This window comes from Dipodomys spectabilis, unplaced genomic scaffold (assembly GCF_019054845.1).
Source record: "Dipodomys spectabilis isolate Male_0828 unplaced genomic scaffold, ASM1905484v1 ptg000018l, whole genome shotgun sequence".
NCBI classification, from domain to species: domain Eukaryota; kingdom Metazoa; phylum Chordata; class Mammalia; order Rodentia; family Heteromyidae; genus Dipodomys; species Dipodomys spectabilis.
In genome coordinates this window covers 16,317,363-16,337,255 of record NW_024870695.1, presented here as the reverse complement: position 1 = coordinate 16,337,255, position 19,893 = coordinate 16,317,363, and the positions used below count along the sequence as shown (strand labels likewise).

The 19,893-nt window shown below is 52.2% G+C and overlaps 1 protein-coding gene across 1 annotated transcript; it reads left to right on the top strand.

Annotated features, from left to right (window-relative positions):
* Positions 1–9,123: 9,123 nt before the first annotated feature.
* Dlx3 (distal-less homeobox 3) lies at positions 9,124–12,809 on the top strand. The gene is made up of 3 exons (XM_042674194.1): positions 9,124–9,451; positions 10,556–10,746; positions 12,462–12,809. Exons 1-3 carry the CDS (start codon positions 9,124–9,126, stop codon positions 12,807–12,809), a joined length of 867 nt encoding a protein of 288 aa, XP_042530128.1.
* Positions 12,810–19,893: the final 7,084 nt, after the last annotated feature.

Here is a 19,893-nt window from a genome sequence, read left to right as displayed (position 1 = left end):
TGAACGTGGCGTGGAGGGAATGATCCTCAACTGGGGATCAGCAGGATTAGGTCTCAGACACCCCTTTTTGGAGACACCTTGTGGTTCAGGTACCAATGTGTGGCCCAAAGGCATCCAGTAAGGCTCTACCCGAAGACCCTGTTTGGGAAAGTGTTTTTACCACCAGGATTGCTGGAAGGGAAACATGGGAGATTTGCAGAAGAGGAGACTGAGGACACAGCCAGCTAGACCTGGGGACATCGTCTGAGCTCAGCAGGATCTACCTGGTCCCAGCTTGCAGAAGGCAGGGAGTTTCTTCAGCTGCAGTTGACTGGCTTTTTAGGAAGCTTATATGCACAAGATCACACAAGACAAAGCATAGTAATATCACCAATTAGTTAGATGTTCGGTTACTTTATTAGAAAAGTATGAAAGTAAGTATTATTTGGAATTATTGTATATCATTTGATTCTCTAATTTCCGAAGCTAGTTAAACAAATAGTAGGAAAAGAGGCAATCAGGACTAATCAATAGTAAAGCCAACTAAACAGATGAAATGTCTGAGCAGAATACCGACACTGTGTCTTCATACAATCTCTGTCTGTCCTCTGGCATAGAACTTTATTTCTTTTGGTTATGGGGCTTGAACTCAGGATCTGGGCACTGTCCCTGAGCTTTTTCACTCACGGCTAGCAGTCTACCATTTTGAGCCACAATTCCACTTCTCATTTTCTGGTAGTTAATTGGCGGTAAGTGTCTCATGGACTTTCCTACCCTTCGACCACGAGACTTATATCTCCAAAAGAGCTCAGAGACAGCACCCAGGCCTCGAGTCAAGCCCTATGATTGACAAAAAAAAAGAGAGTGTGTAAGATTATTTTTCCAACAGTTTTCAGTTTTTAAGAAAATTAACTACATCAGGCATTGAGAGTTTTCATGTCCCTTCTTTCCCCTGCACATACAGTTTCCCCTATTGCTAATAGTTTGTTTTTGTTTAATAGATTTGTTACAACTGATTTCCCCAAATAGATATATAATTGCTAAAGTCCATGATTTTTTTGTGCTAGTCCTGGGGCTTGAACTCAGGGTCTGGCCTAGGCACTGTCCCTGAGCTATTTTGCTCAGGCTGGTGCTCTACCACTTGAGCCACAGCTCCACTTCTGGCTTTTTGGTGCTTAACTGGAGATAAAGAGTCTCATAGACTTTCCTGCTGGAGCTGGCTTCAAACCATAATCCTTAGATCTCAGCCTCCTGAGTAGCTAGGATTACAGATGTGAACCACTGACACCTGGTTAAAGTCCATGACTTTTAGAGTTTACCCTCTACTTCTCAGTTCTATGGATTTTGACAAATGCATAATTCTGGGAATCTTACACAATTAACAAAATACTTTCATATATGTGAATCCCATATTCTGCCTGAATCACCATCTTTTTTTTTTTTTGAAACTGAACTGGCTTTAATTTTGTCTTTTTCAGAGTATAATTTTGGAAAATGAGTAGCATTTTATTTACACTGATTGCTTGCTTGCTTGCTTGCTTCCTTCCTTCCTTCCTTCCTTCCTTCCTTCCTTTTTTTGTCAGTCCTGGGGCTTGAATTTAGGGCCTTGAGCTTTTTCACTCAAGGATAGCGCTCTACCACTTTGAGCCACAGCACCACTTCTGTTTTTCTTTTTTTTTTTTTTGTCAGACATGGATCTTGAACTCTGGGCCTGGGTTCTGTCCCTCAGCTCTTTAGCTCAAGACGAGCACTCTACCACTTGAGCCACAGTGTTACTTCCAGTTTTTCTGGTGGTTAATTGGAGATAAGAGTCTCACAGACTTTCTTGCCTGGGCTGGCTTTGAACAGATCTCAGCCTCCATGAGTCATGAGCCACTAACATTCAGATACATTTGTTTCTTTCACAAAGATTTTGTTTGTTCAGTGGGATTTTCTATAGACATTTTATGTCACTAGAGAATAAAAGAAGTGTTTTTTTTTTTTTTTTTTTTTTAGTCAGTCCTGGGTCTTGAACTCTGGGCCTGGGCACTGTCCCTTAGCTCTTCAGCTCAAGGCAAGCACTCTACCACTTGAGCCACAGTGCTACTTCCGGTTTTTCTGGTGGTTTATTGGAGATACGAGTCTCACAGACTTTCCTGCCCGGGCTGGCTTTGAACCACGATCCTCAGATTGCAGCCTCCTAGGTAGCTAGGATTACAGGTGAGCCACCAGTGCCCAGTGGAATTGTATTTCTTTCTTCTGGATCTATACAACTTTTATTTTCTTGTCTTCTGGCAAAGCACCCAAATCTACTGACTTCTGCCATGGCACCCACCAACATCACCCTAATTTTCCCTCAGGGTTGAAGATCCCACTAGCTCCCTAACAGCTCTCCTTCCCTCCCATCTACACCTACAACCTGGGAGACCACTAAAGCTCTGTCTATTCCTGCTCCAAGAATCGTGTGTGTGTGTGTGTGTGTGTGTGTCTGTGTGTCTGTGTGTGTCTGTGTGTGTCTGTGTCTGTGTGTGTGTGCCTGTGTGTGTGTGTCTGTGTGTGTGTGTTGGTTGGTCCTGGAGCTTGAACTCAGGGCCTGGGTGTTATCCTTGAGCATTTTTGCTCAAGGCTTGCTCTCTACCACTTGAGCCACCGCTCCTCTTCCAGTCTTTTTGGGTGATTAATTGGAGAAAAGAGTCTCACAGCAGACTTTCCTGCCTGAGCTGACTTCAAACCATGATCTCTCATATCTTAGCCTCCTGAGTAGCTAGGTAGCTAGGATTATAGGCATGAGTACCCTGCTTCTAAGATTCTTATCTTCTAGCCTCCCTGGCTACATTTGGGACAGATACAAGTTTGCAAGTTCTGGATCTACTCTGTCAATAGAACATAAATACCTGACCATGCTGGGGTCCTTTGCAGCTCTGAAAATCTAGAATGTGCAAGGGACTTTGTACAGCTTTCCTGTGGCCATCACTAAACGTTTAGCTTGATGACTTAAGACAACAGAATTTTGATCTCTCACCATCAGGGAGTCAATATCTGAAGCCAGTTTTGCTGAGCCAAAACCAAGGTACTGGCAGGTCCATACTCCCTCTGGAAAAGCTCTCTGGGAGAATCTGTCCCTTGCCTCTTCCACTTTTGCTGGCTGCCAGTATTCTTTGGCTTGTGGCCACATCACTCCAATCTTCCAGGCCAGGATTCTTGGTGATTATGGTGTCTTCTATGTATTCTCTCTTTGTTTCTCTTATATCAAAACTTGTAAGTCAGGAGATAAGAGTCTCATGGACTTTCCTGCCCAGGTTGGCTTTGAAGCATAATCCTCAGATCTCAGCCTCCTGAACGGCTAGGATTACAAGTGTGAGCCACCCGCAGCAGGCTCCATAAGACTCATCTCCAATTAGTCATCAAAGCCAGAAGTGGAGCTCAAGGACAGTGCATAAATCCTGAGTTCAAGCTCCAGGACCGGCATAGACACACACAAAAGCCTGACTAAAGGTTGGGGCATGTCACTCAGTAGTAGAGCTAGTGTAGAGCATGCACAATGCCCTGGGCTCTATCCCCAGCACTGCAAAAAGAGGAAGAGGAGGAGGATGGTGACAAGTATAAGGAAGAGGATGTGAAAACAAAAAGAGTATATACTGTCAAGCAGAATCAAGTATCCTGTGTTCCTGTCCCACTTCAAGGAGCAGGTGGGCTACACGGAAGGGCCCATCTGAGACCACTGATTCCAGCCTCAGATCCCAGATGAAAGTAAGGATTGCAGCGACAAAGACGGCAAACGACCCCAAGGGTTGCTTCTGAAAAAGCGAGACCTGACAGCTGAAGAAATCATGAAAGTTAAAGCTGAAATAAAGGCTGTTTGCTGTTTTTGTTTTCTTTTATTTTTGTTCTGTTTGATCATTGATATGTCTTTAGGAGTGTAAGGGAAGGCGCAGAAATGGAGAGACAAAGGGAGAACAAAGGCGGCAGCAGTACTCATGGGCCACCATGTTGAAAATGAACTATACAAGTTGTGGGTGCCTCTGGGGAAAACCGGAAGCAGGCAAGGAAAGGGGTGACCGTGCCTCAAAAGAAATGCATTCTTTTTTTATTTTCCAATTTTGCCCATCCTGGGGCTTGAATTCTGGGCCTGGGCGCTGTTCTGAGCATCTTTTGCTCAAGGCTAGTGCTCTACCACTTGAGCCACAGCACCACTTGCAGCTTTTTATGAGTATTTTCTTAGAGATAAGAGTCTCACAGACTTTTCTTGCCCAGGCTGGCTTTGAAGCATGATCCTCAGATCTCAGCCTCCTGAGTAGCTAGGATTACAGGCATAAGCCTCTAGTGCCTGGCAGAAATATACTCTTTACCTAACTTATGTAACTAGAACTCCTCTGTACATCAGCTTTATAATAAAAATTAAAAAATAAAAGTAAAGGCTGGCAAAGTACATAAAGAACCAGGTCCAGCTGATGGAAGAGTCATAGCTCGAAAACCAGTAAAGCACACCTCATTCAGGTTTAATGGCAAGCTCAAAAAAGAAGAAAATGAATGAAAATGAAGTAAATAAGAGGACTTAGTTAAAAAGAACTTATACAAGCAAATAAAAAACAGTAGCTTCCTTTCTTTTGATAATAAAGATGAAAATGAGTAAGTGTAACATTTAGGCTTAGTCTCCTTGAAATTATGAGTTATGTTTTAAAACATACCTGTCATTTTAAAAATAGCATTTTTCTATAATTACTACATTAATTCATTATAGAATATTTAGAAAATATAGTAAAGCTTTTCTTTTTTGGTCGGTCATAGGGCTTGAACTCAGGGCCTACTTGCTGTCCCTAAGCTCTTTTTGCTCAAGGCTAGAGCTCTATCATTTTGAGCCACAGTGCCACTTCCAGTTTTCGAGTGGTTAATTAGAGACTTCCCTGTCTGGGCTGGCTTTGAACCATGATTCTCAGATATCTGCCTCCTGAGTAGTCGAGATTACAGGCATGAGCTACCAGTGCCCAGCCTGAGGCTGAGATTTGAAGATTGCTGTTCAAAGCCAGCCCAAGCAGGAAAGTCTGGGACAGTCTTATCTTTCCAATAAATGATTTTTTTAAATCCTGAAGTGAAGCTGTGGTTCAAGTGGTAGAGCACTAGCCTTGAGGGAAAAAAGTTCAGGGACAGTATCTAGGCCTTCAGTTCAAAAGCCTCAGAATGGGCATCAAAAAACCAAATTCCTCCTCTTGCTCTGGACTTCCAGGGCTGAATTCTAGTTCCCTGACTCTGTACATTATGCTGCTTCCTGGCATGTTCCAGGCAGTCTCGTGAGCCTTTGAGTGTCCTTTCCCAGAAACTGAGATCCCTCCCTTCTCTGCATCCCTTGATTTTCCATTGTGTCCATGAAGGGTTCCTGTCTCCTGGGCTATCACAGTAGCATGACTTACTCCCATCCCAGCACTCACGACATGCTAGTGGATCTGGTTGCTCATATATCCATGTTCTCTTCTGGGCTCCACAGAGAGGCATATCAGCCACAGATCATCTTATATCCAGCGATGGGCATGACTACAGAGGCTCCAAAGAGACGCCACATGGATGAGGGACTCTGGAAGAATGTATAGCCTGCAGGTGCTGGAAGGGACTCGGTGAGGAGAAGGATCATCACTCCTAAGAGACAGAGTCCTAGAACTTCACAGCAAGAAAAAGGAGAGCTGGAAGGGACCGCAGAGACCATCAAGCAACCCACTTTCTGGTTTACAAATGAGACCCTCAGGAGAAGGACTGGACAAAGATGGATGGGCATGGGGGAAGGTAGAGGATGAAGAGTGGTGAAAAGTAGTGTTAAAATGAATCTTTAGGGGTTGGGAAGGTGGCTCAGTGGTAGAGTGCTTGCCTTGCATGCATGAGGCCGTGGGTTCGATTCCTCAGCACCACGTAAACAGAAAAAAGCCAGAAGTGTCGCTGTGGCTCAAGTGGTAGAGCGCTAGCAAGCTGAAGAGCTGAGGGGCAGCGCCCAGGCCCAGAGTTCAGGCCCCACAACTGACATAAATAAATCTTTAATTTAATCTTTAATGTTGACAGGGCTCCTTGGTCCTTCCCATTTCAGCTCTCAGGTGGAGCTGGACACCAACTCCTTACTATGACCACTAGATGGCGCCAGCTCCCCAGGCAAGATAGAAAGCCAGGGCTGCCTATACATCTTAGGTTCCATCTCCTTTCTGAGTCCTTCCCTTATTCCAGCAGGCATGGTAGCTGTGCTTCAGGAAACAGCTTGCTTCAACAAGCAGCTCTTTGGGGTGCCAGAGGCAGAGTGGGCAATGGACTTCACGCTGGACATGAGCCAGCACTGCCCCCCCCCTCCTCCCAGAGCCTGTCAGGAACTGCCCCGCTTCACCCCTCCACCAGGGGCAAGGAGTCCAGGCGGCTGACACTTGCTCATCTTGCTGGGCCAGGTGAGGTCCAGTGGGTGGCACTGGTCCCACTGCATCGTTCAGGTTCCTCTCCCTCCCAGCCGGTGGTGTCTCCATTCCTGCTGGTCTGACAGCCTTTGGGGGAAGCTTCCCTGGTTGAAGCTGCCCCTTCCGCTGGCCCCTGGGGCCTTGTGCCTGTCCATGCCCCCTCCCACCAGGGACGCCTCAGCCCCAGCCACACTAGAGAAGCACCAAGGCCATTCAGCCCCTGTTAGGGAGTCTCAGTCAGCCAACAAACACCCACTGAGCATGGCTGTAGGTATCTGAACTGGACAGGTTAGGCTGTCCATAGCGTGCCAGGCAATGGAGGACCTCATATTGCCACTGAATCGGTTTGGTTACGCTCATTGCAATTTCAGTCCACTTCTAGAACTCTTACAATCTCCAGATTCGAGAATATTCTAAAATAATCCTCCACCACCACCAGGATTTCTGAGCTCACTCAGTAGTCAGGGTCGGGTCGGGGTGAGGTGAGGAGGGAGGCTGGGTTTCTTTGAATCACCTGACGTTTTTGCTCTCTGTTGGTGAATGAATAAATGAACCCTTGGGACAGGGCTTGCCCGACGCCATTCCCTGGGTGTAGGGAGTTGGGGGGGTGCCTGCCTGCCGCCCCCACTCGCATCCCGGGAGGGCAGCCTGCCGCCCAGTGCCCTTCCTGCCCCCAACGCCGCGGGCTCCCCGGGGCGCCCTCTTGGCAGCAGAACACAGCGCATCCAGAGCGGGTGGCAACTCGCCCCGACACTGGCTCGCAGCGGCGGGCGATAGGCGCTGGGGGGACGCGCAGATAGACAGACAGATAGCGCTCCCCTGGTCCGCCCCCGCCCCCACCTTTCCCACGCGGCGGCCTCGGCCCGGGCCAGGCAGCACCCACTGCTGGCCCCTGAGCTCAGACCGCGGCCCTCTGTCTCCACCAACTACACTTCTCAAAGTCATTTCAGACCCAGTAGCCTGCCTCCAGGCCTGACTTTGAAAGGGGGCACAGAGCCCCCCTCCTCCCTCCTCTGCACACTCCATCCTAAGATACCCCTCTTCCCACCTCCCACCCCCTCAGGATGGTTTCACTCAGGTTCACGGGGCTGCAGGGCCTAGCAGTGACCACTAGGTGGCAAGCTGGCACTGTGTGTCCTCCACATAGTTTGGCCAGACTAGTCAGGTCTAGGGGACAGGAAGTGAACTGGAACGGGGAGGGGGTGGTCTAGGAAATAAGAGTAGGAGAAGACTCCCCCTTCTCTAAAGAAGTTGGGAGGGGGATAGAGAAATGGGTGAGGTACCCCCCAAGCAGCTAAACTCATCTAGGAACTAGTTTTTATATGGGCCAGGCCAGACTAGAATCTGTGGGGACCATCTTTATCAGAGGCTTTGTGGCAGGAAAGAGTTCAGTGGTGCATCATGGCTACCACATAGGGGATGGGGAAGGTCCCAAGAGATCTATTCACAAGTGCACATACACACCAGGATGCATGGTGGATTCCCAACAGCCCTCCGAGTCCCCACATCCTTACACACCTCCCCTGCCACACACTCGCACCCTCCTATTCACCTACATCTTTGTGTGCTGTGGGCATGTGAAATGCTCACACACCAGTTAGCCCCATCTGATGCGCCTCACCCTTAAAAATGCCCACACACCTGAGTGCTGGCCCATCCTGCCCTGAAATTGTCTGCAGACCTACTAAGGCACCCAGTTGGAGAGCCTGCCAGTGTTCTACCCAGCCTCCATTCAGCCCCCCACCCCTCTGAAGTGGCGGCCACATCATTTTGGAGACAACTCGTATCACCCCCTCCTCCCCACGGCCCTGTCCCACCCAGCAGGACCCTCTGGTGGCTCTTTTGAGGCATCAGTAGGCCCAAGGTGCTTTTGCTTGGTGGGCTCCTTCCTTTGAAAGCTTTTGAAAATTACACTTGCTGACTGCATTACCACACAGACAATGTATCAGCGTAGACATTCTTTTTCATTTCTTCTGATTTTAAGAGCAATTAAAATAGCTTCATGGACTTGATCACTTTTTTGGGGGGTTGTCATTTTTACAATATACAAACATACACCACACACCACCACCACCACACCTCCTTCCAGAAACACCCATTGGGCAAATTCCCTCCTACCCCTCATAGCACCTAAGCCCACCCACTCCCAGTCACAGCACATTGACAGACTTTGGGGCTCTTCAGAACCAACCACCTCAAACACACACACACACACACACACACACACACACACACACACACACACACACACACACACACACACATGGTTCTCCCTCCTATGCTCCAGCCCAGATTAAGCCTTTTGAAGGTGTGTGTGTGTGTGTGTGTGTGTGTGTGCCTGAGCCTGCGTTTTGGGTAACAACAAAGAAAGGGGGAGCGAGAGAGCAAGAGAGGGAGCCCAGCATGTTTTGCCTCGAAGGCAAGACTTGCAGCCAATCAGCGCGCAGGAGCCTCCCTCTGCGACTCCAACATTGAGTCTATAACCGGCTGGCCGGGCGGAGCTGGCAGCATTTGGCTGTGGCTTGGGACGCGGAGAGAGGCGCGCAGCGATCGCCCGACGGCTGGCTGGCTTAGGGTCTAAGGCGCCCCTCGACCACCCCCTCCCTGGAGACGCGGCGGGACCCTCCCCCTCGCCCTCGGGACACCCACACCCCGTCTGATCTCCTCCGCCTCCCCGGCGCTCCAGTCCGCTCCGGCGCTCCTCGGCGGAGGCCAGCCCGGGGGAGGCGCGGCGCCCGCCAGCATGAGCGGCTCCTTCGATCGCAAGCTCAGCAGCATCCTCACCGACATCTCCAGCTCCCTCAGCTGCCATGCGGGCTCCAAGGACTCTCCCACCCTGCCCGAGTCTTCGGTCACCGACCTGGGCTACTACAGCGCTCCCCAGCACGACTACTACTCGGGCCAGCCCTACGGCCAGACCGTGAACCCCTACACCTACCACCACCAGTTCAATCTCAACGGGCTCGCGGGCACCGGCGCTTACTCGCCCAAGTCGGAATATAGCACCTATGGAGCCTCCTACCGGCAGTACGGAGCCTACCGGGAGCAGCCTCTGCCCGCCCAGGACCCAGGTGAGGAGCCCGGGGTCGCGGAGAGGGGGCGAGACACCGGAAGGGCTCCAGGGAGAGAAAGGTGGGGAATGGCAAGCCGAGATCTAGGCAAGCCTCGACGACGAGAAACCCTACGGCCTGGACGTTGCAGGAGGTGGGCTGGGTGACCTCCAGGTGGGGACCGGCGACCTTGCCGTGCGGGGCGCGGAGCGCGCTGGGCGCCGCCGTCTGGGATGAGCTGGGGCGCGGGGAGCGGGCGCCGGCTGGCCGGGGGCTCTCTCCTCGTGGAGGTGATTTTCCGGGCACTTCAGCTGGTGGCCAGGGGGTCGCGAAAGGCGGAGGGGGGCAGGGGAGGGGCCGTGGCGACTGGAAGCCGAGGCGCCCCTTTCCTCTGGACGGGGACTAGAGAGATCGGAGTGGCGAGGGACACGTGGAGAAGGACTCGCCCTGGGGTCGGGAAGCCCGGGGAAGCAGAGAAGCTGGAAAAGGAAAGGTGAGGACAGCAAGCCAAGTGTGGACAGACGGAGCGGGAGAAAGGACAGAAGAAAGGAAGAGGGAAGAAAGTAAGAAAAAGAAGGAAAGAAGAGAGAAAAGAAGGAAGAGAGCAGGAAAGAATGAAGGAGGAAGGAAGAAAAAAGGAAGGAAGGGAAGGCAGGAAAGAAGGAAGAAAGGAAGGGCAGGATCTGTTCCACCGCAGCTGTTCTAAAATCCCGACGGGAGGCGAGGCTGGGAACCGCGGGGCGGACGCGGGAGCCGTCGGCGGGCGGGCGGGCGGCCGGAGGCCGGGCGGCGAGGCGGGAGTGCGAGCTGAGCGAAGCCGCGCGCCGTCCTTGCCCGGGCGGTTGCTGGCGCCGGGGGCCGGCGCTCCGAGGCCGGGGCGCGGAGCTGGGAGCGCCGCGTCGTCGTGGGCGGCCGCCGGGCCGGCTCGGTGGCTGCAGTTCCTTCCCGGGGCGGGCGCGGGCGGCGAAAGAGCGCCCGCGGGGAGATGTCGGTGCCGGGCGGCGGGCCTCCGGGAGCGGCGTCGCCGATCGGGGATGGTGGAGGGCGCGCGAGGAGGGGTCGCAGGCGGAGGCTGAGCCGCCCCCCACCCCCCACCGACCTCCCCGCCGGGTGCATTCCCCGCAGTGTCGGTAAAGGAGGAGCCGGAAGCCGAGGTGCGCATGGTGAACGGGAAACCCAAGAAGGTCCGCAAGCCGCGCACGATCTACTCCAGCTACCAGCTGGCCGCCCTGCAGCGCCGCTTCCAGAAGGCCCAGTACCTGGCGCTGCCGGAGCGCGCAGAACTGGCCGCGCAGCTGGGCCTCACGCAGACACAGGTGAGCGCGGGGCTGGGGGAGAGCCAGGGGACGGGGCGCGGGGGCGGGGGGGCGCTGCGCGAGGACCCTCGGGTTCCCTAGGCTCGGCTGATCTGGCTGGCCTTTGTAAGGCCCTTGCAGGCTACTGCAAACTAATTTGCCAATGGGATGAATGACTCCCGGGTCTTTACTTTCCTAAAGGTTTGCATTATTAGTACATGTCCGTGTGTGCGTAGGGGTGACTGTGGGGTTCTGTGTATCTGTCACACGGAGAGGCGGCCTCCAGCCCCAGCGTCCCCAGCTTCCCCAGGACCAAGCCCAACTACTCAAGTCCTACCAGTCCTTGTTGTGTTTCTCCTCCAGTCTAGGCCTGTGAACTAGAGGTACAAGCCTTTATGTTTGCAGATATGCCAGGCAATACTCACACAAGGTGTGTGTGTGAATCGGGCACCAGCTGCCTTATACCTATTCATCCTAGTTACTTGGGAGGCTGAGATCTGAGGATCGAGGTTAGAAGCCAGCCCAGGGAGGAAAGTCTCCAATTAACCACAAAAAAAGGAAGGAAGGAAGGAAAGAAAAGCAAACAAGCTGGAAGTGGAGCTGTGGCTCAAGTGGTAGTCAGCCAGGTTCTGAGTTTGAGCCCCATCAGAACAACAAAAAGGTGGAGAGCCAGAACCGATGATTGTGCACCATACCAGTGAGTGTATGCACAAAAAATGCACACTTATATCAAAGTACCACATTCCTGCTTGGCACCCAAATGGTCCTTTGCCGAATTAAGAGGAGAAGTTCTCAACCAAAGGAGTCCAAAATGGGAGTGAACCCCACCCCTAGCCCCCTTCCCCCAACCTGTCACTGATCTGGGGAGGTATGCTGGGTGCCTGGCTGGGTACAGGTGTTGACAGGCGGGCCTTGGTTGTGGCTGGCTGCGTGGGGCCTGGTCCTCTGGGAATCTGGGTCACCTGGTGAGGAGCTGATTCATTGTTTGTACCAGTCATGGGGTGGAGAGCAGCAGGAGGAGGGGGAGATACCCCAAGGGAAATTTGGGGGAATCATGGCTCACCTGCTCCTGAGTCCCTAGGTCACCTCTGCACACACACCCCCACCCCATTACCCAATGTAAGCCCAAGAGTGTATGAATGTGGGTGCTGGTGTTGTAGAGTGCTTATCTGGGTGTATCTGTGTATGTGTGTAGCCTTACAGTGTTTCGGGAGGCTGTGAGTGGGTACATTACTGAGTATGGAAGTGCCTGTGTGTGGGTGGGTGTTTGGCTGTGAGTGTCTGTACCCTTCTGTTTATGGGCATCTCATGTGAATGAAATGTCACAGACTATCCATGTCTGGCTTTTTATTAAGTGTTTACTGTATACCAGGCAGTTCTTTCCATATGTCCGAACTTTTCTGAGCCTCATAATGACCCTTTGAGGTGGGGTAACAGTGCTGCCACTGTCCCCTGTTTGCAGATGAATGGAAAGTGACACCAGAGAGGTGAAGCGCCTTGTCAAGGTCACACTTAGTAAGTGGAGGGAGACCCCCCAGGCCAGCCATTCTAAGGCTCCTGGATAGTTTTCTCTGTCACTAAGGCCAGAAAGATGCTAGCCTGGGAGTGAGCCCCCCACCCTGCTTTTCTTTATGTGATCTTGGACACTGGCCTTGCCTTCTGTGGGCTGGATTCCCGGGGGTTTTTCTTTTGGCTCCTTGAAAGACTAACTCCTCTTCCTTTCTTCTCTGGTCCAGGTGAAAATCTGGTTCCAGAATCGCCGCTCCAAGTTCAAGAAGCTGTACAAGAACGGGGAGGTGCCCCTGGAACATAGCCCCAACAACAGTGACTCCATGGCCTGCAACTCTCCACCGTCCCCAGCCCTCTGGGACACCTCTTCCCACTCCACACAGGCGCCTGCCCGCAGCCAGCTGCCCCCGCCGCTCCCCTACAGTGCCTCTCCCAGCTACCTGGATGACCCCACCAACTCCTGGTACCACGCACAGAACCTGAGTGGACCCCACTTACAGCAACAGCCACCGCAGCCAGCCACCCTGCACCATGCCTCCCCTGGGCCCCCGCCCAACCCTGGGGCTGTGTACTGAGCACCCACTTGGCCTGTACCCCCACGAAGGACCCCAGGACCAGGCAGAAGGTGCCCTGCCCTAGCGACACTCAGGAATCATGGAGGAGCACAGGGGAAAGGGCCCCTCCGCCTTTCCCCATTCCTTGCCCCTTCCTCCAGGGACCCAAGAGCTAACAGATGAAATTTGCATGGACCAAGGATGTCCCCTGAACCTCCCTGCCCCTGCTCAGAGCAGGGGACACCATCCAATCCAGATGTCAAGGTGTTCCGCCCTGGTGAGGACAGTGGACCCTTTTGCTCCAGGAGCCTGGATTGGCTTTGAATGGCTCGTGACCTACCAGCTTTTTCATCGGTAGTAGGACCCATTCCCCAGACTGGAGACCTTGGGGGATGAGGAGATTGGGAATGTTTGCAGGTCCAGCCTGGGCTAGGGAGCCAGGCATCCGTGGATCCTATGGCCTGCCAGACCCAGTTCCCTCTAAGCTACCTGGGGCCTCCCCAAACCTGAGTAGCTTTTTCTGCCAAAAAGACAGTGGATATCGTGACCGAGATTGACACTCAGGGTAGGGACCTGACCTAGCACCCGGTTCTGCTCATCTAGCCCTCATTTAAGACTTGAGGGTCAAGCCAAAGAAAATCCCCAAGTGTGAGGGAACCTATTAACAGCTGGGATTTCAAGGAAGAATTAAAGGAGCCGTCTCCTCTTGGCCCTTCCCCACCCTGTTGGGAGGCGGGGGTCTCACTTATTTTCCTAAGGACCTCTTTCTTCTCCGTGTATAGGACTTTGCACAACTTTGGTTTTGTTTGTTTTTGTTTTTGTTTTTTTGCCAGTCCTAGGGCTGGAACTCAGGGCCTGGGCACTGTCCCTGAGCTTCTTTTGCTCAAGGCTAGCACTCTACCAATTGAGCCACAGCACCACTTCCAGCTTTTTCTGTTTCTGTGGTACTAAGGAATCGAACCCAGGGCTTTCATGCATGCTAGGCGAGCACTGTACCACTAGGCCACATTCCCAGCCCCAACTTTGGTTTTAAAAGCTGTTGAAAAATAGGAAAAACAAAGGGCATTGTTGACAGATAGGACAACCCCTCCCCTCCCAACCTTGGAGGCAGATCATTCTGCTCCCGGATCCCCTTCCTCGCTTCTTCCTTTCCTCCAGTAAATTGGCAATTTGGGGCACCAAACCTCAGCTCTCCAAGGAGACGTATCAGGCAAGATAAGCCCCTCCAGACACCCTCCTTTCCGGCAGCCTTGGAAACAGATTGCTCCCACTCTGCTGAAGAATGGGGGTGAGGTGCTTTGGAGAAAAAAAAAAGGAGGGGGAAGAACTAGAACTCAGTGCTTTAGTGGGAAGGGCTGGCCACCTGGAAGTCTGAGGTCAATGCCCCTCCCTGGCCCAGGCGTCTCCCCCCCCCCCCTGCCCCCCAAAGCTAACTTCTCTCTACTACTCCTCATGTGGTGAAACGTTGAGGAAAAGAAGAGGTAAAAAAAAAAAAAGTAGTTATATATATAGTATGCTTTTTTTTTTTTTTTTTTTTTTTTTTAAAGAGCAACAGAGAGAAACAGTCTCCTCCTTACTGTGGTTTCCTATTTATGTGACCCTATTTCTTCTGGATGGATCTCCCTGTGTGTTGAGCTGAAAGAGGGATCTGGGCTCTGGCTGGATTTGGGTTTCCTGAGAGGTGCAGAAGCAAGGAGAAACTTTCAGTGAGTCTTTAAGGCCCACCCCAGGGGGACAGCAGTGAAGCCAGCTCCCCCCTCACCCCCCAGCCTTCTCATTTCTGCTTTCTTACTGGACCCTTTATATATAATGTTAATAAAAAAGAAAATAAATACCCACTGCGCTCTTTGAACTAGAGGTTGGTTGGTGGCAGGCAGCTCTTGGTGGTTGGATGGGGGAACTTGGGCCTTGGGTAAGTTGTTTGGTGATAAGGGACCTTGAAGTCTCCTGAGAGGACTCTGCAGAGATCCTAGGTTACTCCATGATGGGGTTGGGGTTAGATGGCTGCTCCCATGGGCGGGTCTGGGTGGGAGGCTCCCAGCCTCCCTGACTCCACTGTGTTTCATGGCTTGGCATTCCCTGTCAGCCAACTGCCCCCCACTGCTGTCCTGTCCCTACCGCCACCAACACTCCTGCCAGCTCACCTCCGGCTGCTCTTTGATCTTGTGCTCGCACACAGGCATGCTTGCACATGAGTGTGTAAACCCCTGCCTCCACGCCTAGACAGCCTAGACACTCCCAGCCCCTCACCCTCCATCTGTCCCTCCCAGCTTGGGTAAGGATGAAGAGGAACACAGTCACTGTTCCCAAAGCCACTGGCGTCCAGGCCCAACCAGGGAAGCTAGTGGAGGGCTTGCATTCTTGGAGAACATCAGGCCTTGATTCAGAACTTTCTAGATGCTGACGTTGACTGGGCCGAAGCTGCTGCCATCCTCCTCTTCCAGCTCCAGAGCATAACTGCATGAAAGAGAAGAGCTAGAGGTGGGAGAATGACTGGGGGGGGGGAGGGGGGAGGTAGTGAACCCCACCTACATCTTGACACAGAGTGGATATCATGAGTGCATGCACAACCTCTTCCCCTTCCCCTCTCCCTCTTTCTCTCTTTTTCTAGGTACCTCTGTGGTACACACGCATACCCAGACACAGTGACATTTCTCCACAGTCACGTATACACATCGCACTTGAGGCAAATGGACCATCCCCTGCAGACACACAACACACACACAAAACCACACACCTGAGACACTTGAGCATCACACCACACAGATGTCAGAAAGCCAAAGCCACCACAACATAAGAGATCTAGACCCCCTCACACACAAAGGCACAAACACACTCAGTCACCCCAGCCCCAGACACATGCATACCGCACATGCGCACACCCACCGGCCAGCAGAGGCAGCTCCCTGTAATGGAAAAAGCCTTGTTCAGAAAATTAGCACCATCACCAGTAGCCACTGTGACCCAGCTCAGCCTGGAGCCTCCCAGAAAGGCCCTTAAGCATCCTCATCTGTCAAATGGGGCCAACAGTCCCCACCAGGCTGGCCTCTGGGGATCTTGTGAGAGACTGATGGAATAAAAACGAGAAAGCAGGAGGATGGAGCCAGTCTCAGGCTCACTGAGGGGACTAGGTTGCTAGTTACAGCTGCTCAGAAGTCAGGCTTTCCCAGTAGAACTCCAGAACTGGGGCTCCCCACTTCCTCTCTCTCCTCCTCAGAAGCAAGCCCTGGCCTCCCCCATGCCTAGGAGGCACAAGGGAGGAGGCCTTCAGCCCACGGACGCCAGCGGGCGTGGGCTGGCAAGGGTTAAGTTGGCAGCTGCCAGGCGGGGCTGAGCTGAGCAGTTTGGTTTGAGGGCTGCGTGCCGGCAGGAGCAGCGAGGCGGCAGCCGGGCAGACTCACTGGAGACACTGCATTTTATTAGGGCTGGGCTGCCAGCAAAGGGAGGGAGAGGGAAAAAAGGGCAGAGGGAGGAAGGAAGAAGGGAGGCTGGGCGGGCAGGCGGCGGCCACGGGATGAAAGGGTGTTGTAAGCTCCCTAATTCCTCCCAGCTCCTCCTGGCTCGGTCAGGCAGGATTAACTGCCCAGGTGACCTCCTGCAGGGGTCGGCCCCACCCCTGACCTCCCCTTCCTCCTCTCCTCACCTTCAGCCCAGCCAGGTCACCTGCACCCTCTTGACTGGTCCTGGTCAGGGTCCCTGAGGGGGCAGGGACTTTGGTGGGGACCTAGCATCATGAAATGGGGGAAGGGGATCTTCTGAGCCTAACTTCTGTCAGCTGCTTCCTCCACTTTCTCCTTCTCCCCCTCCTCCAGATCCTGTTCCTCCTCCTCCTCCTTTCTTCATCTTCCTCCTCCTCCTCCTCCTCCTCCTCTTCTTCTTCTTTCTTCTTCTTCTTCTTCTTCTTCTTCTTCTTCTTCTTCTTCTTCTTCTTCTTCTTCTTCTTCTTCTCTTCATCTTCTTCTTCTTCTTCTTCATCTTCTTCTTCTCCTCTTCTTCCTCTTCTCCCCCTCCCTCCCTCCTCCTCTCCTCTTCCTCCTCCTCCTCCTTCTTCTTCTTCTTCCTCTTCTTCCTCTCTTCCTCCCCCTCCCCTCTCCTCCTCCTCCTCTTCTTCTCCTCCTCTCTCCTCCTCCCTCCTCTCTCCTCCTCCTCCTCCTCGTCCTCCTCCTCCTCCTCCTCCTCCTCCTCCTCCTCCTCCTCCTCCTCTTCTTCTTCTTCCTTCTTCTTTCCTTCTTCTCTTCATCTCCCCTCCTCCTTCCTCCTCCTCCTCCTCCTCCTCCTCCTCTTCTTCTTCTTCTTCTTCTTCTTCTTCTTCTTCTTCTTCTTCTTCTTCTTCTTCTTCTTCTTCTTCTTCTTCTTCTTCTTCTCTTCTTCTTCTTCTTCTCCACCCCTCCTCCTTCCTCCTCCTTCCTCCTTCTTCCTCCTTCCTCCTTCTTCCTCCTCCTCCTCCTCCCTTCTTCTGTTCCTGCTCCTCCTCTTTCTCCTTCCTTGCAGGTATTGGGGCTTAAAGTCAGAGCCTTGCATACATGCTCTCTTGTTTTTTCACTTAAGGCTGGTACTCTACCACTTGAATCACAGCTCCACTTCCACCTTTTTTGCTGGTTAATTGGAGATAAGAGTTTCACAGGTTTGTCTGCCTGGGCTAGCTTTGAACTGAGAGCCTCGGATATTAGCCTCCCCAGTGGCTAGGACTGTAAGTATGGGCACCAGTAGGTCTTGACTCTATCCACTGATTCCTAACAATTATTAGAGAAGAGCAGGGGCAATTAGGGAATCCCAGCCTGCCCCAAGGGTCACTGCTCTTTAAGTCTTAGAAGCTTGGCAAGTTAGTGGTAACCATTTTTTCAGATGAGCAAACTGAGTGTGCATTTAGCATGCACTATGCCCTGGATTCAATCCCCAACACCAAAAAAGAAAAGACAAAGAAAGAAAAGAAAGGAGGAAGGGAGAAAGGAAGAAAGGAAGAATGAAAGAAGGAAGGAAGGAAGGAAGGAGGGAGGGAGAGAGGGAAGGAAGGAAGGAAGAAAAAGAAAGAAAAGAAAGGAAGAAAGAAAGAAAGAAAGAAAGAAAGAAAGGGAGGAGAAGGAAGAAAGGGAGGAAGGTAAGAAGGCTCTTAAAGAACTTTGGGGGGCTGGGAAGGTGGCTCAGTGGTAGAGCGCTTGCCTTGCATGCATGAGGCCCTGGGTTCGATTCCTCAGCACCACATAAGCAAAAAGAAAAAAGCCGGAAGTGGCACTGTGGCTCAAGTGGTAGAGTGCTAGCCTTGAGCTGAAGAGCTGAGGGACAGTGCCCAGGCCCAGAGTTCAGGCCCCAGGACCAGATCCCCCCCCTCCCAAAAAAAAAGAACTTTGGTCTAGCTGGGCACTGGTGGCTCATACCTGTAACCCTAGCTATTTGGAAGGCTGAGATCTGAGAATTGCATGTTAAAGCCAGCATAGGAAGACAAAAAGCTAAGAGAGAGTAGAAGGCCCTGAGTTTAAGCCCCAGTACCCACCCCACTCCACCCTGAAAAAAAAAAAAGTTAAGTCTCTGCCAAGGTCATATACATATACATACATGGCAGTGCTGGGATTTGAACCCAGGTCTGCATGGAGAATGGGCTCTTTTTCTGGATGTTCTTCATGTGTTAACTAAGATGCCTTGGACAAAGTGTGAAAGAGCTGGAACTATTGCAGCTCTGCCTACTGGGTGGCTAACTCTTCTCCTGGGAGGGGAATGGAAGGGGGAGGGATCAGCCTCCTTCCTCTGGGCAAGTCCTAAGAGAAGCTTAATGCTACAGTCAGGAATGTGCATGCAGGAGTCAGCTGAGCTGGATTTGAATCCTGCCTCCACTACTTTACTAGCTGTATGACCTTGGGCAAGTCACTTAACCTTTCTAAGCAGTTTCTTCCTCTTCAATGTAGGGGCAATGCTATCTGCCCAGTACGGTTAATCTGAATAAAATTCAATAACCCAAGTACAATGCTTAACAAGGTACTTAGCACTTGGTAAAGACTAAGTTCCTCGATGTGGCTGCTGACAATCCAGCCACTCCACACTGCCAATTTGAACCCAGCCCCTAGCTGCCCTTGTCACATGCACTGATCCATCTCTGGGTGCACTGAAAAAGGAACAAGTCAGCCTGTATTTACTGAGCCCCTTTTGTATGCCAGGCACTGATGTCCAAAGCCCAGGGCAGCCTGTGCTAGGGTTAGAAGCAAGCCCAGCCAGGAGAGGCTCCCACTACACAGAGCTGACAGAGTCCAGGGAGGACCAGACAGACTCCAGAGGGAAGGACAGGAGCCAGTGGCTGGTGGGAAGGAAGCCCTGAATTGCTTCATGGGATGAGGAGCCTTTGAATTTTTTGAAGGGAGAGAGAAGCTGGGCAAGCAAAGGTGGGTTCTGAGAACCAAACTCTCTGGAGCCTGACCTGCAATGACTTCCCCTCTGTGGGCCAGAGTAAAACCAGGCTGGAGAGACAGCCTGAAAACAACTAGGCCAGGGCTAGGCTGAGGAGGAGTCCAGAGCATCCCTGGATCCGTCTTGGGTGTTGGGTTTGCAGAAAGGCTGTGGTCAGGAAGTTCCAGACCCTCAGACATGCCAATAGCCTCCCTGACACCTGAGCTTCAGGAAGGACAAAGAACACTCCCAGTCCTAGAAGGAGGCGTGGTGGAGGGGGGAAGGGGGAAAGCAGCTGAAAAGCAGGGTCTCTAACTCTCTCCCTGAGGCCCATCCCAAGATAGTATCCCGGGCTAGAAGATCTTAGAGACCCCATCTCAGTCAGCCTCCATTCTTTAACCCTTTGGTACAGCCCAGCCTCATTTTACTCTCCAACTACGTACACGCGGGATTGTGTGAGTGACGTGTGGAGAACAGCCAAGCAAAGACCCCTGCCCAGCCCCCAGCCCAGTTTTCAGGCTTTGATTGGCTAAGTCCATGGAGTTGCATCAACTAAGCCCAGAGGGGACTGGAGGGGAAGGGGAGAAGGCAGGGGGAGGAGCAAGGGGAACCTGCAGCCAGCACCCTGGTCTCTGTTTTTCTAACTTTAATTGCAGCGTTAATCACCTTAATAAGCTGTTTACCAACCACCCAGCAGCCTGAGACTGGGAGGCTTAGAAGCTGAAAAGTG